General features: G+C 37.8%; 1 protein-coding gene across 5 annotated transcripts in view; it reads right to left on the bottom strand.

The window, feature by feature from the left end:
• LOC121320550 (leucine-rich repeat and calponin homology domain-containing protein 1-like) overlaps positions 1–25,505 on the bottom strand; it is an 83,370-nt gene that overhangs the window by 11,587 nt on the left and 46,278 nt on the right. For 2 of the 5 annotated variants that reach the window (XM_041258966.1, XM_041258967.1), the window contains exons 4-18: positions 24,945–25,050; positions 21,794–21,930; positions 20,584–20,714; positions 18,857–18,944; positions 17,607–17,712; positions 16,583–16,701; positions 16,132–16,199; positions 14,456–14,542; positions 13,504–13,590; positions 13,367–13,403; positions 12,517–12,633; positions 11,569–11,625; positions 10,460–10,526; positions 5,467–5,577; positions 302–411 (exon numbers count right to left, since the gene is read on the bottom strand). In XM_041258966.1, coding sequence (XP_041114900.1) covers positions 302–411; positions 5,467–5,577; positions 10,460–10,526; positions 11,569–11,625; positions 12,517–12,633; positions 13,367–13,403; positions 13,504–13,590; positions 14,456–14,542; positions 16,132–16,199; positions 16,583–16,701; positions 17,607–17,712; positions 18,857–18,944; positions 20,584–20,714; positions 21,794–21,930; positions 24,945–25,050 — 1,428 coding nt within the window. The remainder of the gene's footprint in view (positions 1–301; positions 412–5,466; positions 5,578–10,459; positions 10,527–11,568; positions 11,626–12,516; positions 12,634–13,366; positions 13,404–13,503; positions 13,591–14,455; positions 14,543–16,131; positions 16,200–16,582; positions 16,702–17,606; positions 17,713–18,856; positions 18,945–20,583; positions 20,715–21,793; positions 21,931–24,944; positions 25,051–25,505) is intronic. The other 3 variants (XM_041258968.1, XM_041258971.1, XM_041258970.1) reach the window with 2 other exon arrangements.

Genomic DNA, 25,505 nt, shown 5'->3' with positions numbered 1-25,505 from the left:
GTATTGTGTAGAGTAGCTTTGTGTATTGGGATTGTATTGTGTAGAGTAGTTTTGTGTGTTGGGGTTGTATTGTGTAGAGTAGTTTTGTGTGTTGGGATTGTATTGTGTAGAGTAGCTTTGTGTACTGGGGTTGTATTGTGTAGAGTAGCTTTGTGTGTTGGGGTTGTATTGTGTAGAGTAGCTTTGGTTATTGGGGTTGTATTGTGTAGAGTAGCTTTGTGTATTGGGGTTGTATTGTGTAGAGTGGCTTGGTGTATTGGGTTTGTGAACACTGTGACCTTGCTGTGGGTAAGGCACTGACCTCACGGAGCTGATCCATGAGATCCAGTTCTTCTCTCATTTGTTCCATCTTCCTGCGGATTGTAAACTGAGGATCCATGGACTCTAATTTTCTTGGTGTCCTTAAAAATACTGTTTGGATAAAATACATATAGGTAAATACACGTTTATGTATATTTTTCTTTCTGTGGACTATGAATTATGATGTGCTGGACTCCGTACGTACCATAAATACTTACCTTTGGTCTAACAGTCTAAGGTGTTACATTGAAGGTGTGTTTTTTTTTTATTTTTGCTGCATGTTTTATGAAATCTTGCATCAGCACCGATACCTTGCCACATCTTTTGTTTTTGTTTATATAAGCTTTTACTTTTGGATCAGTTTTGAAGTTACAAAAATGATCAATTTAAAAAAAAAAAAAAAAAAAAAAAGGCTGTGGTTTCTTGTGAATACCTCACTTTCAGGAAATTTACTTATATTGTTTAAGCAAATCTGTATAATCTCTTATAGTAATTTATTAGTCAGTCAGTATTTTTAAATCAGCAGTGTACCTAACAGCTACAGTTAGGTAACAGGAAGTAGCACCCACTTTTACTTATATGGCATTGTCTTTGAAAGAGTTGCATATTCCAAACTGAAGAATAAAATACATGCAAAGATGACACAACAGATATTCAACAGAAATAAATATGGACAGTGACAATTCTGCTCATGCAAATAAGAGGGAAGGAAATACATTTTTAAAACCTTAAAATCATCATCACCAAATGCCAGTACTGTAGGCTTAAATACTTTCCCTGTTTCTGTGCTGCAGTAAGACATTCTACCACAAGATGGAACATAAGCACCGATCATGACTGCCTCAAGCCCTGATCCTGGATTTCAAGGAAATACAAGTCCTAATATGGTTATAGTCTCCTGAATAGCCTGTCCACCCCAACAAAAAGGGTTTTACAAAGATAAAAGCAACTGTGAATCAGCATAAAAGCAAATACCATTGTTACCTGAGAGAGCAAGTACCCTTCACAAAAATCTGAAACAACCGAACAAGGCTAATGGACTGAAAGACAAAGCTACTACTTGAGCAACATTCTGTTTGGCTGGTACTTCCACTTGGCAGGCTAGTGCAGTATTATCAGTGGCAATGCTTACATTGCCAAGTTACATCTACCATGAAAACTATTTTTTATATTTATCAACTGAACAGACATCTTACACTTTATATACAAGAATGGACTTGCCAGAATGAAAGCAATGCCTGATCCATGGACTCCCACCTGCCTCTTAACTTTTACTGCATCTTCGAGCAATTCAAAAGTGCCTGTGTGTTCTCATTAGATTAATGAATGTCACAACATGGCTGACATGCTTGCAATCTAGGGACATGCTGGAAATAGAACCTTGAGCAATTTGGTTAATTTGTCAGGTCAGTGACACGGGTCTGGGAAATCAGAAACTTTGCATTTTATTCCTGACTCGTTTTATCTTTTCAGGATCTATGCGGGTCAAGCAAATGCAATCACTACACTCATGTTGAATCTGCCAACTACTATGACTACTACTACTACTACTGTTTGTGATGGGAAAGTTCAAGCATCTTGATATCTACACATAAGCACAGAAATCCCTCAATTACGACCGCTAAAGGCATTGAAATGATTCTTACAAAGGTGGTCATGACTGAGGGTGATCTTCAGTATGCTGAAGGGTTTAAAGATTAGCTGTTTTTTGGTCAGTTTGCTTAAAGTGTTTTCATGCATTTGCCTTTGTGAACAACTGTAAGCTTGCCTTGAAGCAAACTCCCCTAGCAGTCAGATCGAGTGATTATACCAGGATTCGTGTATTCATGCCTCCCAGCGATGCCCTACTTCTACTCTCAGCAATTCAAGGTGACTTAGTGAGAAATCTGAAACATCTGAAAGGATATTAAGGGTTTTCTACAGGCCCCCCAAATCCACGTTCACTCAATAGCTGCAAGCGGCAGTCAAATGTATTCTTGTCTCTCAAATATGTAGTCCTAAAAGAAACCTCAACATTCTTGACATGTGTTTTGACTGCAAATCTTTCACTATACAATGTGAAGCATGTCATATGTATAATTAATATGGAGTTGGGTCAGCATAGCCGGAGGAGTTGAATACAAGGTTCCACATGGCAATAGAACCATCTCTCAAATAAAATCCTGCTCCTCGAGTGCATGCTTCTTAATGGTCACAACCTGAACAACAAAATGTACTATTTTGATGGACGGGGGAGTGGAGGGGACAAGCTGGAAAGTCGCATTCTTTCCAGAAAGCTCCAAGCTGCTGGAAGCCACAGCAGTGCAATATATTCCTTATTTGCATTTCAAAATCTTACATTATGCTGGTTATCACTCTTTCAACATTGTAGTGCTCTAAAGAGGTCTAGTAAGAACTGCTATTACAGACAAGGAAAAATAACACCCACTCAACACAGCAGACTAGTTAAGCAGTTCTGGTTTTGGGAATGCCCCAATATATCTACCTTAGTTCCAAAAGAGTTGACCTTATAAGAACCACATTAAAAATAATATTACTTCTACTACTAACAATAATAACAATAATGTTTTCAGTAAATAAAAATGGGGGAGGGCTTTCAAATTAAGCAAATCTCAGATAAAGTACAAATCTAATTATGTATATTTTAAAAGTATGAAAATTAAAAACAACCTCTGTCCATGATAATTTTGATTCTATGTGCCTTAAAAGTCAAAAGTGATTCATTCATTTGGTTGACTTGAGGTGTATGTAGCCTAGGACACACTGTCATTGAAGGGGTTAAGAAACGTCCCCCAAGGTTACAGTGTAGTATTATTGGAGTACACTTTGTAATTCATCTTCTGTTACATCCTAAAATCGCTGTCCAGGAGGTCCAGATGTTTTGCTTTATTGTGTGGAGAGAGTTCACGACACTCAGCATGATGACGTCATTTGAGGGAGTTTGTAAAAAAAAAAACTATTGACCGTAAACAGTGTCACAGGGGCAATAGTTGAATCTATTTTTGGTCATGTGATCAGATTTTAGCCAATCACATGCCACAATTTCTCAGGACTGATTTATAAATTACATATAAACTAATGCAAACTTAAACATTCCTTAAAATAATCCTAAAGTTATGTGAAGGGGACCAAAGGCTCCTAGTGCTAAATCATTCATTTTAAAATCTATGTTATCAGTCCTTTAAGGGAACGAGGCAATTAACAGGTTACTACACAGCAGCACAAGAGGTATTCAGACTGACTGGAAGAATAACAAAGTAGGCAGACATCTGGCATATGTTTAATGCTAGACTGGCATCATGGGGCAGGGTTCCTACCTGTGAAACCCAGTGTATTGCACTAGATCTCTGTTCAGTGCCAGGGCTCGCTGTCTCTCTGGTCATGTAGAAATGAAACAACAGCAGACGAGACAAACACAATGAAACTATCAACAATACCCAGGAACAGTTACAGAGAAATATATCCAAGAAAAGCTTGTGTCGGAACAGACGTGGGATATCATAAATTAATCTCTCGATTTTACTTCCAAACTGTGACAAATAAACATTAGCCTTTCAATTCTGGAACATACTGTAAACCCACATACTTCACATACTGTATACAATATAGCAGGGATAGCAAAATGTGTTTGAGGCTACAACCCACGCCATCACTTGAATTACAAGGATGGCCTATTCTGGATGTTTTTATATGTTCTTTCCCCTCATTGTGTACAGTTTAAAATACCGTGTTACAAATAAAGTTTCATACAAATCAAATACGTATAGCAATGAACTGTACTTCTACTGAGCTTACTGTTTCCTGTCAATTGCTGATATCTCTGTAGGCACAGCAACTGAAACAGATTTCTGTGCTTGCATGATGGTATACGTGACAGGAGTGCGCTTACATTTCTAGTTTCCATACAGCAGCGCCACCAACTGACCAGTGTACTCCGCAGACCTATCTGTGATACTGTAGTACATTGTACAATTTTACAACCCAGCATCCTTTCCCATCAAAAAAATAGGCGTGTTGAGCAAAGACGCATTCAATTCAGTCATCTACTGCATGTCAAACAAAGAGTTAGACCAGAAGGGAACGAGAGAGCTGACAAAACCAGAATATATAAATAACAATTACAGTTACTAAAGGGTTATGACTTGCCTTCTGTCAAGCAGCCCTGAATATGGTCCTTGTATAAAACTACAATGCACTACACTTTGCACCAGACCCCATTATGTCATATTGTTTTATTTTTGGACGGCAGGTACTGTATGCAGGAGTGAGAATGGGGTGGTGGAGGCTCTCTGGTTAACAGTCATATACTTTATTCCTGTGTTTGAGAATAAAGAAAGGCAGCCATGTATCTGTACACACTATTTCAAGGGGGGTTAGTTTCCAATGAAACAAGGTCACACTTTGGGAAAAGTTACTGCAATACACAACTTTATTATTTACTTCATATTTTTTTAATTATGTATATTAAATCTTGACTGTGTTTCCATACACATACATTATATATTTATATATAAATAAAAATTTAGTTCAATAACATCCCATTTCTTGATGAATGCAGACAGTGATACATGTTAGATTAGCATGCTCTCTGCTAAAGCCTCATTTTAATGCAGGGTTTGAGCTTTTCTGCTTGCAATAGAGCCCTTTGTCTATGCTGTAGGAATTCCCTTTTAGCCCGAAAGGTCACAGAATGGAACAAGTCTGTTGTTTGTTTCATAAAATAAAAAAATTAAAAATACAAATAAAATCGCCCTGGTGAGGGACACTCTCTTTGGGGGTATAGGGTAGTTTGGATACCATGTCCAGCCTTAACCTTTATGAATGGTATGCATTATAGTGCAAATCTGAAAATAGCAACACTGTCATGCAAATCTGCCCAGTAAGACTGTGAACAGCAATCTGACGGTAGCACAGCCTCAACATGTTTTAAACGGCATGATGCAAAGAAGAATTCTTAATATTACACTGTACCCAATAGTTCCACCATCAGCTTTTTACTCCAGTTTTGCCAATTGGTAATATTGCAGGCGTGGGCAAAATTCACCCTGGATTTAACTTCTTACTATTGAGATAAAGTAGCATAAAATAGTCTCTGTGTAGCAATGTCAACTGTTTTGTGCCTTTCTTTCCACTGTCAGCTTTTGATATTACAGTAAGAGGACCTACCACTGTTTGTCATGCCTCCTTCTGTTGGGGTAGTGAGGCTGGTGTTATCCCCTGCCAGGGCCTGTGTAAGAGGGCAGAAAGATGGAGGAGGAGAGGAAGGGAGGGACTGGTCTGGAGGAGGTCAGGCAAGTCCATTTACCACAAAATGGGAAACCGAAAAATGATAAAGAAACAGGGAAAAGCAGCAGCAGCAGCAGCAGTTCATGTATATGTGCATATATGCAGAGAAAAAGCATGAGTAAAGGTTTAAGTCATGGATGTAAAGAAAAAGTATGCAGTAATGACAGAATGAAAAAGAGATCAGAAAGGCAAAAAAACAAGACGAAGGACAAAAACGGAATGTTAGTACTTGTACATTTTGACTTCTTGACATGCAGTTAAAGCTGACAGTTAATGGCACAATACTACATTTGAAAACACCAGATATTACCACTGCTACTCGCTTTCACCATGAAACAGTACCCAAAGACAGCTGCATTCAAAATGCTTAACTGTGAGGCTGTGCCAAGTGGTTGGCACTGCTTTGTCACATAATACATAATACAGTGGATCTCAAAAGTATTCACCTCCCTTGGACTTTTCCACATTTTATTGTCTTACAACTTGGAATCAAAATGGATTTAATTAGGAGTTTTTGCCACTGATCAACACAAAAAAAGTCCAGTATGTCAAAGTGAAAAATAAAATATACAAATTGTTCTAAATTAATTACAAATATAAAACAGAAAATAATTGATTGCATAAGTATTCACCCCCTTTGCTATGACACACCTAAATAAGCTCTGGTGCAACCAATTGTCTTTAGAAGTCACCTAATTAGTTGAATGGAGTCCAGCTGTGTGCAATTAAAATGTTTCACATGATTTCAGGTTAAATACACCTGTCTCTGGGAGGTCCCACTGTTGGTTAGTATATTTCCTAACAAAAACTACATCATGAAGACGAAGGAATATTCAAAGCAAATCCGGAATAAGGTTCTTCAAAAGCACCAATCAGGGGTAGGATATAAGAACATTTCCAAGGCATTGAATATACCCCGGAGCACAGAAAAGTCCATTACTAAGAAATGGAGAGAATATGGCACAACTGTGAATCTGTCTAGAAAAGGCCGTCCTCAAAAAGTGAGTATCCGGGCGAGAAGGGCACTAGTCAGGGAGGCCACCAAGTGCCCTATGGCAACTCTAAAGGAGTTACAGTCTTCCACAGCTGAGCTGGGAGACACCATACGGCAACAATAGCCCGGGTGCTTCACAAAACTGGCCTTTATGAGAGAGTGGTAAAAAGAAAACCATTGTTGAAAAAAATTCGCATCAAATTTCGGCTAGAGTATGCCAGAAGGCATGTCGGAGACTCTGAGACCAAGTGGAAGAAGATTCTATGGTCTGATGAGACCAAAATAAAGCTTTTTGGCCTCAACGCTAAGCGCTATGTTTGGCGCAAGCCTAACACCGCACATCATCCTGAGAACCCCATCCCTACCGTGAAGCATGGTGGTGGCAGCATCATGCTATGGGGATGCTTCTCTGCATCAGGACCTGGAAAGCTCGTGAAGACAGAGTGCAAAATGGATGCAGCAAAGTACAGAGAATTCCTGGAGGAAAACCTGCTGAAGTCTGCAAGAGACCTGGTACTTGGGAGAAGATTCATCTTCCAGTAGGACAATGACTTAAAAAACAAAAGGGTCAATGTCCTGGAGTGGCCCAGTCAAAGCCCAGACCTCAATCCAATTGGAATATGTCGAAAGAGTTGAAAATTGCTGTTCACCAAAGGTCCCCATCCAACCTGATGGAGCTTTAGCAATTTTGCAAAGAAGAATGGGCAAAAATTGCAGTGTCCAGATGTGCAAAGCTGGTAGAGACTTATCCAAATAGACTCATGGCTGTAATCGCTGCCAAAGGTGCCTCTACCAAATATTGACTCAAGGGGGTGAATACTTATGCAATCAATTATTTTCTGTTTTGTATTTGTAATTAATTTAGAACAATCTGTAGATTTTATTTTTCACTTTGACATTATGGACTTTTTTTGTGTTGATCAGTGGCAAAAACTCCTAATTAAATCCATTTTGATACCATGTTGTAACACAATAAAATGTGGGTGAATACTTTTGAGAGCCACTGTACATTATTTTCAGTCAGTTCTGTCTTAGTGGAGTGTACAGATCATCCACCTCTCCACTCCTTGTGTGCTTTAAATGCATTGGGTACAGTTTACTGGTGCTTCAAACTGTAACTTATACAAAACTGCTGCTGCTTTAAAGGAGATGGTGCTTTTTAAGCTTTAAAGAACTAAAGCATGTTTTATACAGCACACCAGTTTAATGGGTTTAGTGGGTTAATGCCTAATGACTACAGGGATGTTTTTTCTCAAGTTAAAATGTTCACTAACGCCCTTTGACTTTCTCACGACTTTTGACACTTCCTGTGCATTACTTATTGTTGATAATTTCTTTTTAAACACAATCGTGATTATTTTGACATTTGTATCCACATCTCCAGGGGATAATTCTCTCTTTTGAGTGTCAATTTGTCATTGTGTAATATAAAACTCTCTTGCAACAATTTTGCTGTTTGCTGAATTGTGTTTTCTTTTAACACACAGAAGCGACTTTCAGGCCAAAGTGTTGTTGGAAGATGGAGTCATGGGTAGAAAAATCAGGATAATAACGTGCATTCATAAATCTAAATAATAATAATGTTTTGAAATAAAATTGCAACAATACCTATTGCAAAGGAGGCAGCCACAGAAAGTAAGTCAAAGAACAAACACTACAATAAATGGTACCTGGTAAGCAGTTTCTTGTGTGCATCTTTGACTGTATATTTGCTTAGAAGGATATTAACACAAGGTAGTCATTTTGATAGGCATGTTTGATTTACAAACAGTATTCTTTATAAATTTACTATGCTTGATGTGTAAAGGACTATAACCTTTAATGGAACTAACACAGTATCTTTTTTTTTAGAAATTAACTTGTCTATTGCCTCATTGCCACTAATTTAGTGTTCTGCATGTTGCCGTGCATGATGAGATGCTATACACACTAAAAGGTGATAATGTCTAAAGCTGGCAATAGACAAGTTAATTTCTGCAAATATACTGTACATTATGGTAATTCCAATTCATATTAAATATTTCATTTTTGTCTGTTCCTTTTAGCACTCAAAGAAAAAAATACAAAAAACAAGAAAAACAAAACCACTGTTCTAATTAAAAGTTTTAATTTCTTACTCACAATAACCGTAGTCATTTTGAATGTTAAACGCAAGCTTTCAGACTCTTGACTGACCTCCTCTCGAAAACGTCACAGCTATACTGCTTCACTTAGTGTTAAAACAATAGCTGTCAGTCTATGAATTTCCTTATTCCCACCCTCCCAAGCCATTGATTTGTCAACATTCAAACTGAACCCGCCCTTGAGATCCGTACAAAACAGCTATTGGTTTGAAAGCCAAGTGGTAAACTTTTCAAGTCTTCTATTCATTGTAACTGCAATGCTATAATAATGCAGGTGACCTCAGACTGGGTAAAGTAGGGCAGTAAGAAAATGCTACTCAACATGTTTGAAAATGCATGTTGTTGAATTTGCCAAAATACATGTTAATGCTGAAAAAACAGTACGTTAGTGCAACGCAGTGGTACACAATTGATGAAGCAGCACTGTTTAATACTTTTGTTTTAAATTTGAATTAATACAAGGAATTTGTGAAAGCCAATGCAGAGAGAACTATTGTCTAAGTGTGGTTTTGGAAAGAAATGTTCAGTAACGCGAAGATATGTTCTTGAACTTGCTATGGTACTTGATAAGTTAAAATAAAATACAGGTAGTTTAACACAGATGGGATGTATAACTTGATTTTAGGCTCTGTTAATTATTGTTTTAAATTTTGAAAAACAAATAGTTTCTAGCAGTTTAAATAAAAACAACACTGTAAAATTATTAATGGAATAAAATGTTGCTAACAAGGGTTATTTAAAAACTAAATCTGTCCATCTTTCTTTATTTATCGGTGTTGAGCGTGTAGGAAAAAATATATTGTAAAAAAAAAAGTATTTTAAAACACAAAAAAGGTGTTTTCCTAAAAAGTCTCAGAAAGGTGGGAGCGACTTTCACGCCAGTGTGACCTATAAAGCGATTTTTACAGTAATCAAATTACTTTCTTTTCTCAGTAATGCTTGTTAATTTCTCTACCTACTATAAAATGACAGCAACATATACATTTCATTAATTTCATGCAAATGGTATTGATCAGCAATTTTATGCAATTACATACTTAGTAACAAAACTAGTATTCCGTATTTCTCCAAGTGTATGAAAATGGGTCATGACCCTTCCTGATCCATCTCCAATTCGCCTCTGTGTCCATATCTGAGTATGGAGGTTATTATTTGCTAACGTCATGAGGCTCAGAATGAGCAACAAGTGGGAGGCAGAAAACTGGGGCTCATGGTAACAACATATATGGAGAGTAGGAACGTATATGCTGTTGGGAGTTGGGAATGGAACCCACAAAGAATTGTGTTTCACGTTTTTTTTGTCTTGTTTTTTTTAACAGACCTTACTATTTTATGTATTTGCAAACATTCTGAGTGGTTCTGGTTGTTTCTCCAATATTTAATTATATTTCTGTCTTAATCTGCCTATATCAGGAGTTGAGCTGCATTGAGAGGGTCTGGGATGAACAGTCTTCCTCATTACCCTTAGATCATGTGACAATGTGACTTTTAAACTATGCCAGCTCTACAGATGAGAAAAGCTGTTCATTTCCAGCACTTAAGGTACAAGCTCAAATCCATGTAAAGGCTGAGCTGTAGAGTAAAATGCTAATAACTTTGTGTTGGAGCGACAGGACCCTGAACCACCCTGAATGACTGCAAACGCCACACAACCGTGTACAAAAGTAATACAAACTGCATCAGAAGCGACTCACTCTTTCACTTGCAGGGGACGGGGGTAGAGGTTAGAGGTCACGCACTAAAAAGCTACACTTACCAGATCGAGGCTTCAAGCCAAAAGGAGTGTTTGCAGTGGGAGAAGAAGCTGGAGTTTTGTCTTCACCCTGTGTAGTTAAAAATACATAAATAAATACAAAATCGCAAATAATAATGAGCTTATACTATAAACCTTACTTGCTCAAATACAAACACAAGTTTTACAATTTCAGAGCAAATGATGGGCAAAATAAATGACACAAAGGTTACAGAGAAAATCAGTAGACAAGCTTCTCTACCCGAATCTCTAACAACTGCTTCACTTCGTCACTTGTCAAACCAGTAGGGATGCTGTAATATATCAACACATGATGTGACTCCTCCCATTCCTTTCAGCGCTTACTCCATTAGTGGTACGTCTGTTTATTTACAGTATGCTAGATGGATGGACGGTGTTTATATCATTGTGTTCTAGAGCCAGATGGCCACATTTATACTGTAGGTATATACATTTTGGTATCTTCACACATGATTACCATACCTTTGGTTCAAACAAATAGTACATTTTAAATGGCATAGTACTTTTCTAAACATTTAAAAGCCAAATATGAAAGCAATGGGAAATACTAAATCAAGTCTAGTTTTTCTTTTAAATTGTGTCTGACATTTTAAAGGGCAAATGAGAAATTGCAGCCTTACTTTAATGTGTTAAGGCAGAAGCCAGATCCCTGGCACAGATGGTTGGTGTAAATGGTCAAAAACATCCAACTAAATATGTACTGAAGAATCTTTATACACAGTCTAACTATAATGCATTTCCAGTAAGGGGTCATCTTAATCAAATACACATTTACATAAAATTATGGGATTTTAAGACAAATCAGTAAAGCATGCTTTTAACTTCCTCTGTTGTGATTATTGCATTTTACATATCAGCAAATTGCATACTGAATGGAAAAAGATCTGGTAATTGCAAAACCAATGTCAATGAAATGCATGCCAAATGAATATTGATTTCTGGTGCCATTGAGAAATGAGCCAGCTAGACAAAATACTTCTAATCATGACTTACTTATAAATTACAAAATTTATTCCAAAAAATATATCAAAAACAGTATTACTTATTTTTGTGTTATTCTATATTAGCAGTGAGGGTGATTTGAAACTCACCCCATCCACAGAGGCTCTTCTCACATCATTCTGTCCTTCTAGGGTCTTTGAATTACTCTGTACAGAAAAACAAATTTTCCATCAGGACTACGAACATTCATTTCCACTTATGGCTGTGTGCCACTTGAAGTCTGGCCTACACACACAAACAGATATGTATTTTATTTAATTATTTTTTTTATTGTAGATCTGTTTATTATTGGACATGTTGGAAGTTGTCTGATCTCTTTGGTCTTATTTTGTAGCATTAAAAATGACATGGTGTTACTGTTGATGTTAGACTACAGACCAAGATATTCAGGCTTTCTAACTGGCCACCTAAAATGACCTACAACAATTTCAAAGTGCCGTATGCCATCATTAGTTTCTATCATGTACAAGCAATAGGACCCAGCTTAGCACAAGTGTTAGGCTGGCAAGACGGCAAACAAAATGACCCTTCACACATATAAATGGGCAAATATCTTTGTCTATAAAGTTAAGTTCATAATGTGTAATAAGATGCTTATATACCACAGATGAGGAATGGTGTGTTGGAATTAGGATAACCTTTAACCTCATGGCCTTGAGTGTGATTCTAGCCTATTCATTCAGACAGCATTTGGTGTGCAATGTGTTCTGCCCAGGTCTTGCACAGATGTCTAACGTGGATCAGAGGGGTAAGAGACCGCTAATCTCCAGCACAAAATTTTGACCATATCTGTAAGTTACTGTACTTCGGTTTTAAAAGGGACCAGCGTGCTATACCAGAGGTTAAGGGGTTAATAATGCACACACTGTTAAAAACAATGAACGGAAATGCTACTAAACACTGAAACACAATGAGAAAGGACCGGATGAATCAATATCAAGGATTTTTTTGTTGTTGTTATGTGTATGTGATGCTCAGCAGTAGCTACACACAGATGAATAGGTGTCTTCATCTCACTGAAGCTCAAGGTATATTACCTGGTTTGACATTTGTCGCTCAAACCGCTGGCATGCAAGCTGGGCCTCAACCCTGGCTTTTCCTAGAATCAATTCCCTCTTCTTCTGGAACTCAAGCTCTCCACCAATACTTTTTCTCTACAACATATGAAGCTGTCCTCATTTACAGAGTAGATGAAGAACAAACCTGCATCTTTAGCACCACAGTGTCTCAGTGGCAGCCATAACTGCAGACTAGTAATTATTGCACAACGTACCCACCTCCTTTTACAACACACGTGTATATATACCAGCCTCCGCTTATTGAGCAGTATTGAGATACATATACACTGCCTGGCCACTTTATTAGGACCTATCCGACTGGATTTGGCATCACCCTGGTGTGGAGCATGTTCTCCTAGTATAACCTGGGTGTAAATGTAGTTTACTTAAACATCCTTGCTGATCAAGTGTGGCACATGTACCCTAACGCCGACGGCTACTTTCAAGATGGTAATGCACCGTGCCAGAACTGGGTGTGAATGGTCATTGCCACTACAAAGCCATATCTCATAGACTTGAACGAAGCAATAATCATAACCACCTTCTGCCTACTGTACCTCTGCGCCTTACAGCACCTTAGAGTCTATGCCACAGAGTTGTGAGAAGGACAAACGGTGGTCCAAATCAATATTAGGTACAAGTCCTAATAAAGTACATCCAGAAGAAAATAGCAACTTAAAAATCTGAGCACGATTACACCCAGATCATAGCGATGTGTCTGAGCTTGCATGCCCGGTTGCGTTTCATCATTCCAATACAGCGCATACCATAGGGGAGAATTACACAGTAATTAATTCATACAGAACCCAAGCACTTTAAAATAGCTTACCGTGGGAGTCATAGACACGTCTTGGTATGTTTGACCACTGCAGGCAATAAAACAAAAAAGAAAAAAGGGCAATTAGTATGTGACCATTGTCCCTAAATGGTTGTCTAAATGCTAGGTTAAGACACTGTGGAACTTACTTTACAGACGAGTTTAAATTCTCTGTGGTAACGGTATGGACAGGGTATAACTGGACTCCTGTGCTGTCCTCAGTATTCATGTTCAATCTGTTGAATGCATTACATTAATTTCAGTTCAACTTTGCATACGTCAGATCACATTAACACTCACCAGCTGGGATGGTACGGTAATACGGTTACAGGTTTAATGGGTCAAGATGCTGTTATATCCACTGTCCATGGAATGTCTGTATTCATTGGATGTCACCATAAAACAGAAATAATACCTGAGCTGACTTAATTTCCTCCCTTGGTTTCGGAACAATCATGAATCCCTACTGTAGCAATTTCATTTTAAAATTCAGAAGAGTATTCCAATAGTTTCTCATTTTCATTTACTAGTAAAACAAACAAAAAAAAATGTAGTGTGCTACATTAAAGCAGATAAATAACTTTTAGTTGAATTGAACCCAGTACACAACCCCCCCCACCATCAGAAACACCAGAAATGTGTTTTACATATTTCAACCGTTAAGCTTACATTTATGATTATACTAATGTCAATTAATTACATTGTAAACTTCTGCTAAACACAAACATGGTCACTTTTATCTCCTACTATAGTCAAGTCCCAGCACTAGGCATAGTAAGTATTATGAGGAAAACGTAGATACGTCAAACAAATGACAAGTAATGTATACTAAGACTTACATAACAGCAGCTTGTTTTTGAATGAATGCTAAGCTTATTAAAAGAAAGAAATCACTAGAATCAATGAAATATGACGCACATGATGGTAAGCAGTACCAGTAAGCCACGCTTTAGAGACCGTGAAGGGATGATCCAAAGCAAACATAAAAATATGTTAACTGAATCTGTAAATAAACTTTGCATTTACTTTGGAAATCGAATGTCAACCAGAAATTTTGATGACTGAGAAAAAGAAAGAATAAAAGAGCCAGCCAGTGCCAACCTGTTTGGATCTTGTAATAATTCCACTGCCTCTCGGAGCTGGTTGATCATCTCTATGTGGATCTCTTGATTATCGGGTGGATTTGTCCTACAAAAAAACCCAAAGTGACTAAAGATTTAAAGTTTTTTTTTTCATTTTTATTATACATTTTGGCAGAATCAACATGCAGGTTTTTTTAAGCGGTTTCTCTGACCAGAACTCAGCGGTCGTACGTGTGTAAGTATGTCACACTTACTTTTTCTATATATCTGACTGTTGACTTAACCTGTGAATACAGTATCCATACCTGTTGTGGTTTGTGGTGAGTTAAAGTATCTTCAGCAGCCTCGATGTCTACATCCTGAAATAACACCCAGTCAAAATTGCACAATCTGGAAACCCCAGCACTTACCACAAAGGTTATTAAAATACCAGCGAGAAACAGACTGAAATATGCTGGAACAAAAAGCATTCCCTCTTTCTGACCCGGCTGGAACAGAAAGGGCAAGTGCAGACCAAGCACAAATCAACTGCAATCCAAGCACAAAGTCATCTCCACCTACAGACTACAGCAGACGCAACTGCAAGCTTCTTTCAGAGTTGAATACCAGTGGTACAGGCTGCTACCTACCACATTAAAGGACAACTAAAACGGCCCTCCACCTAGCACAGTGGTGGAAATAAAACCCAGTAACTACCAGAACTAAAGCAAACGCTCACTTCATTACACCTGTAAATGGTGTCCTTAAATACTGTAATTCGTGTTTTAAAAAGAAAAAAGACAAAATTGCACATACTGTGCAATCAATGTCAAAGAGTGCTCTGTAATAAAAATAATAAATAAAATATTTTAGTTCAAACAGTGCCTCGTAAACACATATTATTTTACTATAAACACAAAACTAAAAGACCATTTCAAGTATTTTTTATCTTATATTACCCCACATAAAGATGTATAAACATCAGACAAAGCAATCTAAACTTACCAACACTGGCCACATGATTTTGAAGAAGCTTTCTGATTTAACCCTTTGGATCCTATACTAGCTGTCTTAAACTAGAGATTGCCATGTAGAGAGTAGTCATATCATCAGCCACAATATCTCTATTATGAAATACTCTGGTTTGAAGCCTAGTCCTTCTGAGGAGAAAGGCTCAACATTAGCCTCTGAGCCAGACACTGTTCTGCTTTTGTTCCCTTGTATTCAGGGTGGTCTACATTCACAGATATACACTGAAACCTGGTTATTAAGGCAGTTTAATGGAACTTAAAAATGGAGCCTTTATAGTGGTGTGGTCTTAATCCTGAAGGTACTTTGTTAAAACGTTTGCCAAAGTTGTCTGCCATGATGTTATTTTATTTTATGCAACCTGTTCTAATTTACTGTTTTGTAAACGTAAACTGTTAGAGTTTATATATTTTAATAGATCAGGAGTTACACTATGTTGCACCCAAATTTCAGAGGGTTTGGAAGTTTACAGCATGCTGGGAAGTAATTTAATAGTAGCTGACGCTTTAGGGACTACTTATGGTGGCCTTAATACTAAGGTTGACTTTAAATTCCGTCATTAGGAGCAAATCTGGAAAGTAAAAAAGTGACATTCACTGTGAGGTGGTCTTTATTATGGAAGTTGCTAAAGCAAGGTTTTACTGTACAGTGCAAAGGGGCTGATTTACAGTTACAGAAGATTCTCACATTGGCTCCGTAGCCCAGCTTGTGTCTTCTTCTATTCTGAGAGGTTCGTCAAACTCAGCTGCCCTCCCCTGTAAACAAAACATTTAATACAAAACATCAGGAAACATTGAAGTAAAGCATATTAATATATCAGCTGTAACTTTATTGAAATTAAAATAAGAATTTGTGAGAAATTCAGTCACAGGAAAACAACTTCTACTCCACATTATCAAAGGCAGTGCAATTCACTTGGCTAACTCATAATGTTCGAGCAAAATAGTTCCCTGTTGTCTTTCATAAAGTCCCATTATCGTCTCTTAAGTAAATCCTGTCGGTAGTTGACACATCTCTTTGTAAACAATTGTATTTGTCAAATCTGGCAGCTGAAAGGTTGTCGTTGCGTGACATTACATACTCTTTCACATGAATTAGGGCAAGCCTGCAGCACCACTGAAGAGATGCTGAAACTTGCCTTCATGTAGGTCACAAAGGGAGTGCTGAGACCAGGCCCCCCATACACAAACTTGTCCTGCGGGTTCTCTTCAGGGTTATTGTTTTCAATCAATTTTACAGACTCTTGATCAGACTCCTCTGTAAAGATTTAGAGAGAAATGGTATTATAGTTACAGAGCAGTTGACAGGGTAATTGTTTACGGCTACAGTACTTCATTATGCAGCACTTGTGGCCACATACTGCATGCAATACATTTGGACTGTTTTGAATCTGAATTCAGCCTTATGACATGTAACACAGTTCTCGTTATATACTGTACTATCCTCCAAATGCCTTTGTCTTGTTAGTACATCATCTTATGGTCTTACATATGTAGTGGAATACAGGGCCTTCTAATAATTTCTGAAGGATTTGTGAGGATAAAAGCAAAACAAACTAAAATGTCCCACCCTGCAGGTAATATTTGCACTACCACTGCACTTGTAAGACAGATTGTATTTAAAAGCTGACGAGTCATACGGAACAAAGTATGTGTTAAAAGTGGTAGGTCTGACTTTGGTAAAACAGGCAACAAATTCTCTTTGCAAGTATTCCTGTCCCAATTGCAGCAGTATCTAGATTTGCCAGACCACTCAGAAATCATGTGATGTTTATTTGATCAAATAACCACTGGAAATACTGACACAGCATTTTTCTGGAACCTTGGGGCAAACACGTGTACAGCATGGAATAGATGGGAAATTGGATGAGTTGTAATTATTTGTAAGCTATTAACAGTGGGACCCTAGCCATTAATCTATACCTTCAAGTAATTTAGGCAAAATGCTGCAGTTAATACCTTCATCAGTGTGGTCAACTCTCAGCCATAGTCAATTTGGTGATGAAAGACCCTACTTTATACTTTGAAGCCATCCAACATATAGTAGAATTATGGAAACTAAAATTGTGGATGTGGATTTCATTCAAAATGCCTGACAATACATATTTTAGAATATAGCAGATTATAGTACTTGAAATAAATCAAGTCTTAGCACTTTCTTACCTTTAAATGGGTTCATATGCTCACTAGAGTCCTCTTTACTAAAGCTCTCTTCCTCTGTGATGTTTGACATTGGTGCGTTGAGGCTGACAGTATCTTCATCTGAAGGCTGAAAAAGATCACAAAGTCAACGCATATTCATGCATAGATAGATCAGCTAGGTGAGGCAATCGAATTCACAGACAGGGTTTGGGCACAGACCTGGCACCTCACACACTTCAGCTCCAGATCTTATCCTAGTACAAGAGAGACTCCTTTGCATGACCTCATATACACAGCAGGGGCCAGTTTTGTCTGACATGTTTTTCTATTAGTTTTGCACAGATTTTCAGACTAAAACTGTCACATCGTAAAGCATACAAAATGACACCCTTTGGTTTCAGAGTTTTCGAGGACGTAGCAGATGACATACTGGTGTCCAATTGACAGGAGAAACCCTCCAGGAATGAACATGTGAATTCTCGCTCCTAACTAAGAAGCCTGCACGCACCTACAGTGTAATAAGCCTCAGGGGGCATTATCGTTCGGCTTACACTATAACGTTTACATGTGTTTGAGAAGTCATACAATATTCATGTCCCAATAATAATTCCCAGCAACACTGTTATGCTAACAGATAAAAGGACCGTAAAATGAGATTTGGATACAGTGTCATAATTTCTGCAAAATCTACTCAAGTGGAAGAAACACAAATGCAAAATAAAACTGTCAGCTAAATATTGCATTGGTTATGTTTCAGTTTGAATGTAGAATGGAAAGGGCTTAAAATGGATTATCCTCCTACCCACCTGTTTTTTCTGTCATTTCTCCCGGAAAAGAGAAATGCTGTAACTCAATGCATCCATATCCAATGCATCTCGCTAACAGCAGTAATAAAGTAGCACATCACAGTGCAATTGTCATCAGAGAAGCTTGCACAGGTGTAGAAGATGAGATTAATAAATCAAATGAGTCTCACATTGATGACGCAAACAGCCTTTGTGGGATTCTGAACCTAAGCTATTTAAAATGGTCTTCAGAAGCTTGGCTTGACATTATGAACAATGCTGCGCTAGACCATTTAAAAATAAGTTTCACTGATGTGACGAAAAACAAAAACAAGACAAGAATCAAAACTGAATAACATAGGTGGTATGTGTGAAAGAGGTTAATCCATTTTGTGAAGTTTATTAACTTGAAATATTTACTTTTATTAATAATTTATACATAATAAAAACCGTCAACACGAAACAATTTGGCATGGCATTACATACCTCTGTTGCAGATAAGCGCTTATCTCCATTATCGCTGCCGAGTCCAGAATCGGTGTCCTGCTTTCTGTTTTGATCAATATCTTCAATGCTAAAGCATGAGGAGAGAAAATTGAAAATCAGTACCGGTAATAAATTGCAGGGAAAAAGGCTGAGGACAGCAGCCGTCTTTGGAACACACTCTCCCCTTTGAACAGAACGAAAATGGAAAAAGAGCTCCCGTAGCAATCCTCTACCTGTAACTCGTTCTGTAACTCAATTTATAGCCTGCTCTATCTCCGGAGACCATATAAAAAAAAAAAAAAAAAAAAAAAAAAAAAAAAAAAAAAAAAAGTTGATTTTACATTATTCAAACAATATTGGGTAAGCTGAGATTTGCAATAGCTTGAAAAGAAAAACATCGACATGGATAGCACGGGTGTAATAAAGCAGAATAGTTGATCTGCTCCTGGGTTGCTGGGCTATTTGATTTCCCCAGTCTGTCTGGAGTAGGAGGGGTAGGTAGTAGCACTACTAGTGTACCAGCATTAGCTGTTAGGTAGTTCTGTGAGTCATGATGCTAGTGACTGGTCTATAAAAATGTGTGAAGCATATGCTCACAACCAGACTATTCATCTTCCATGAAATATCTTATTAATTAAAAAAAAAAATGTTTTCCATGGAATAGTATAGGCATCAAACGGTAAATGATTGTGGTCTGTTTAAAAAACAAGGTATATCTCTGACCAATTTCCGTCTACTTTTCTGTCTTTAGTTTCCTTTAGAAATGCTGCAGTATTTCCCACCGATAATTTAACTTATTTATCAGATGCATTCTTCTAATCTGATACTTACACTGAAGGCGGCACTAGCAAAAACATTTGTCTTCTTGATTTTTTGTAGTTTTAACTCAATAGGGCACTTACTGTTCAACTACATCACACCAACTGAAATGACTTACTTTTAAAAATCTAGAGCACACGAAAAAAAAAGAAACAAAAATTAAGGCACCCTCAAATGCTCTTAATTCTGGTACAGCATTTTCAACATGAAGGTGGTAAAATTAGAGTGTATCCCGTGAGGAATTTCTAAAGAGGCCAAGCAATTTAACAGCCCCCAAGCCATCATCCCAGTCTAATTAGAGACACATGGCTTGGCTGTAATCTGCCCTCTTTCCCCCCTAACAGTGGCCCACTTTTTTGGCTGCAAAATTTTAGACAACTAACAAGACCAGGACAACCTGTTTCTCTGTATCCTGGTTCATCACAAATATCAATGAATACAAATAACTAAAATGAAAATAACTGATCTGTGTAACAGCTGTTTGTTAAGGGTGTGCTTGGAAATACTAATGGGAACATTCACTCCAAATTTTGATGGCTCATTCCACACAAGTGTCATGATGATTTAAAACCACATTATGCAAGTAATTCCAGTGGCCACTTTGGGTGGTTATACACCAAACTTCCACATGTAGCAGTTCATCAGTTTTGTGACGTACATATACAAACAGATTTATGGCAGTTCTCTATAGAAGTAATTGGGCTGCCTTACACCAATTTTCACATAATCTGGCACAAACAGCAATGAAAATAATACTGATATCTGCATAGTGTTCTTGCTAAAGGGTTTGAAGCTTAGTAAAAATGAAACACTCGATTGCACATTTTATAAAATGAACTGGATGGAAAGCAAAATCTCCAGAGGGAGAGAGACACACTCAGACAGAGCTGGTTACTGACAGCACTCACCTCCCGGCCGCTGGCTGGGACAAGCTGAGCCTCCCTATGACTGGCAGATACAGCGAGTCCACAGTCTTGTCAATCCTGCAGGCTTCCATGTGCAGGTACTTGAATATGTGCACCTTTCCCTTTATACAGATCTACAGAGAATAAGGTACAGTTGTGGAATCAAAAGCACCTGGCCTCTGTGTTGCACAGGGTGTACACTGGCCGACTGCATTACTGTCACAGTGAACCTGTTGAAATAGTCCTGTCAAGTATATTACAGTATATAAAACAACATTTATTCCAGGATTGGAAAATGACTGCCAAATTCATATTATAACCAAGGATCTATATTTTTAAACATTAATGTTGATGGGCTTTGGAAGAAATGGAAACAATGCTAATGGTTAGAGCTAACTAAACAAAGTAAGTGTTTTTTCATGTCCTAATTCTAACTGTTTTTTAGTTAGCTCCAATAGCATTTCTTACATTGCTTTCAAATTTTCATTTAAAAAAATTAGATGTTTTTAGAGAACAGAGTTCAACCTTCTAAAACAGCATCTTTAACAGGGGTGTCTTATTATTATATTTTAAGTTTTTTTCAACATAGCAGAATAGCATCTTGTTTTATTAGCCCTTAATTTATAATCACTCGCAACAAACAATTTTCTACACTACCATTGTGTAAAACAAGAGATCTTTGAGATGTGGGGCCCTATTCACAAAACTCAACAGGATTGTTTTAAGGAATGGTTTGTTAGATCCCTTTTTGATTAATTAAAATCACGTTTGCAGTTGTTTTACAGAAGGGGAGGAGTTTATTCCAAGGTTTTCAAAGAGCTGCTTAACCCAAAAGATTGTTCATAAACACTCAAAAACAGTCCTTAAAAAGCATGCCTTAAAACAGTCCTTCATGGAGACCATTGTTCCTTTGTTGACCAAGTTTCACTTTAGACTACCCTATACCTGACTAAAGCTATTTCACTGTGCAGTACTTGTGTGGGGGGAGACTGCAGAGGGTTGGGTTAGGGTTAGGGTTAGGCTTAGGGTTAGGGTTAGGCTTAGGGTTAGCTATTTCACTGTGCAGGGGGAGACTGCAGAGGGTTGGGTTAGGGTTAGCTATTTCACTGTGCAGGGGGAGACTGGAGAGGCTTGGGTTAGGGTTAGCTATTTCACTGTGCAGGGGGAGACCGGAGAGGCTTGGGTTAGGGTTAGTTATTTCACTGTGCAGTACCTGTGCAGGGGGAGACTGCAGAGGGTTGTTGTCCAGCTGTAGAGTCTGCAGGCGGCTCATCTTCCTGTAGCAGACTGGAATCACTGCTACTTTATTGCAAGAAAAGTCAAGCTTGACCAACGGTAGACTCACTAGATCTGAAAGAAACAACAGATCAAACATGACAACCACTACCTTTGTTTTTATTATCTAACACACCAAGCTCCAGTAACGATAAACTTTGCTTTGGCGTAGATTACCGTATATTACAGTTCAATATATAACAATAATAATAACAACACTACTGAAATGGGAGTGAAATGGACCTCCAGAGGTCAAACAGTGTGAACTTCACTTGGATCAGTTCTACAACCACCCCCCAATTAAAAACACTGGCCTTTCTGTAAAGATTTCCTGTACATCTAAAAAACAACTGTACAATACAGACATAATGAGCAATAAGACAAAGCAATCCAACCCCATTTAACAAGTACTGTCTGAAATTAACCCCTGAAATAATCACCCCACACCCAGCTGAGATAAGTTCCAGACTGCAACACTGATGTTAATTTGGAACTTGTCCAGACAGAAAGCACCGACTTTGCAATGGGAAAAGTATGCAACTTGCATCGCCAAATGGGTTTGATCTAAACATGCTTTTTAAACTGCATTGCTTTCTTGTGCACACACAGTAGACTACAGTGATCACAGCTGATGCACTAACAAAACACATATCCCCAATGACCAATTAATCTAAATCAATTGATTATTTATTAAAAGGTTGACAGATTAGCCATTATATTTTTTTTTATCAAGAACTGCTCACCTTTATTTAGTCCTGTAAAACAGTATATAAATGAAACCCCATGTGCAAACTTTAGTTTGCTGTTAATTCATAAATTTAGATGAATCAGTTGCAGAGAACAATATGTTTAAGGAGAGGTCAAAGGTCACAATCAAGGTCATTTTTGAATTGAGCATATATGGGTTCATAAATGTGTGTGTTGTATAGTAACCATAACCTTACGTGCACTGTAAGGAGTTATAAGCTAGTTTTACATTTAACCACAGACAGGTAAAAGGTCGCAGGCAAGGTCATTTTTGCAAAGAGCACATATTGCTTCCTCTACATGTTCCATAGTAACCATTAACCTATCTGCACTTTGTAAGAAGTTATAAGCTAGTTTTACATTTGACCAAAGATTTCGAAATGTTTTTAAAGAAATGCGTCAGGTGGCCATATTGGTTTACGAACAAACACCATTTTTTAAAAAGTCAATTGCACTGACACAGGGATGATGCTGTCAACTTTGGAATTTGATGTTTGGGGCACGTTTCGGCGAATTTGGTGGCAGCCATTTTGAAACTTGAAGCGGGTTTGGTTGCGAAGTTTCAGATCAATCGGTTCACCGCTTTCCAAAATGCATCAGGCCGCTGTCTTGGTTGACGCAGGAGTGCAATTTTTTCTTTTGCATCTGAACTGTAATCTACAGGGGATGATATCTGCCAAGTTTCATGTTGATCTGTTACACCACATGTGTACAGGAGCAGTTTAAAGTTTTGGGAGGGGAAAAAAAAAAAACTATACAATAACAGTAGGCTTCCCAAGCCAGCTTTGAATGGCCAAATATGTTCTAAAATGTTCAGAAAAATAGCTGTAAGGTTTTAGAGTGCTGTTTAGTGGCAGTTAACGATCAGCTTTAAACCAATCTGAGATCAGTCTAAACCCATTCAGTTAAAAAAAAAAAAAAAAAAAAAAAAGTCTAAAGTATTAAGAATAAAATGTTTACTTTTTGAAACTACAGTGTTTCCCCCTTTATAACGCTACAGTTAGGAACCATAGGCAAGATACTGTCATTTTTGTTCCACCTTATAATAAGAATACATTATGGGGCAAACGGGAGCCAAGACCATATCAACTAATAACCTGTTCTGCAGTATGAAGCGCCACCTTATAAAGGTTTATCATAGTAAAAGCATTGCAAAGTATAATAAAGCTTAGTAAAGCATTGTAAAGAATAGCGAACAATGTTAAAGCAAATTAATAAATATGGCAAACTATGGTATGCAATATAACCTGGTAAAATTATGGTAAAACTGCAGAAATATTATGCAAACATTATGTGGTAAACTTTTATAAGACCACCTTATAACAAGGGAGCACTTTACTAGACAGTCTAGTGATGTAATGGAGACAGACTACAAAAATCTAACTTTGTGACCAACTACAATAAATCTGGTTTGGTAGTTCAATCTACATGGCCTAATTCCTGGACCTTAGAGACAGATTATATGCATAATGTCTGTATGACCTTTTTGAAAAGCATGTACTGGGAAATCTGCAATTATGAACGATATCCGTATGGTGTGTGTGTCTAATATATATAAAACCTTTTATAAATGTAGAATTTAACCGACATACCCTGGTGATGATAATTATCAAAGGCAATTACCAAAGACCTACTTTACACCCCCCCCCCCCCCCCCTGCGCATTGACACAGGTTTCATTTCTGGATTTACCCACATTCTGGGTCACAGCTATTTTAAAACTGTTTATTAAAACTCAGTAATTTCTGTAACATTTTTAATTATTTGGTGGTCGTTAGAAGGTCCTGTGTAAGGCTGCACCGGGGACTAAAGCAAGGTTATCCACAGACCAGTTCAAATGTGACATTTGCCATGTTTCCTTATCTAAACCCAGTCTGGACAGAGCAGTCTTTTTTTTAAACTGGTTGTAAAGGTGGTTTTGTGGTATGATTCCTAAATTTACAAAGCATTAAATAGCATTGAATCGTTGAGACAAAAAAACAGGAGATTAATCCAAGAGAGCAATACAAAAAAGTCTAAAAATACCAAATACTACCAACCACGCTTTCACGTTTTACTTATGAAAATGTATTTGGCTAGAGAGAGTTTCTATTTGTCTGTGTCCAATCTGGTGGACATCTGCCCCTACTACACACCCCGTAGGGTACATAGGGAACTTGGGACAATGTTTCTGGCTTGCACCGTCAGAGACAAAGTTAAGAAAACTACACCTGTTCAACAAAACAATAAAAGAGGGGTGGCCGTATTCAGCAGTTTTCATCAGAAATTGATTTTAAAACCTTAGTTACTGCACTTTTAAACAGACCAGTGACACGTGGGAAACAGAGTAAACTTTTACTTTACCCTCCGGTAAAACGCTGAGGTAATTCCTCCTGACATTGAGCTCTCGAAGTGCCTTCAGCTGCCCAATCTGCTGGGGCAGAGCCGTGACTTCATTACAGCTGATGTCCTGCCATAGAAACAAAGTGGAAGTGGCAGCTATTACTCACTGACACTCCATCCCACTGCACAGCATGCACTTGTACTGTACATCAGTTCTGGGGTAACTGTACCTCAAGCTGCTTTAAAATGCAATGCTATTTCCCTCTTGGGAAAAGGTTGTGTAGCACATAAAGGACAAAGAGGTAGCTACTACAGGGCCAATAAGCAAGGCTTTAAAACAATTTCAGCTTGCTTATTGGCATTAATACATTACATTCTGAATATACAGATAATTCATAGAATTCAATGCTGTTGATCTATCTCAGCTATTTACTTCCTGTACTGTAGGTCACATGTTCTGACTGTAGCTCAAAGATCATTGGTCAGAAATTGATGGACAGCCCAGGAAGTGATTAGGTGCCAAGAAGCAATAGCAACTTTTTATTCTACAGATATGGCCAAAAGTTTAGCATCACATATATA

The sequence above is a fragment of the Polyodon spathula genome, chromosome 9 (assembly GCF_017654505.1).
Source record: "Polyodon spathula isolate WHYD16114869_AA chromosome 9, ASM1765450v1, whole genome shotgun sequence".
NCBI classification, from domain to species: domain Eukaryota; kingdom Metazoa; phylum Chordata; class Actinopteri; order Acipenseriformes; family Polyodontidae; genus Polyodon; species Polyodon spathula.
Note: the sequence above shows the minus strand (reverse complement) of the source record. Positions and strands in the feature narration are given on the sequence as shown.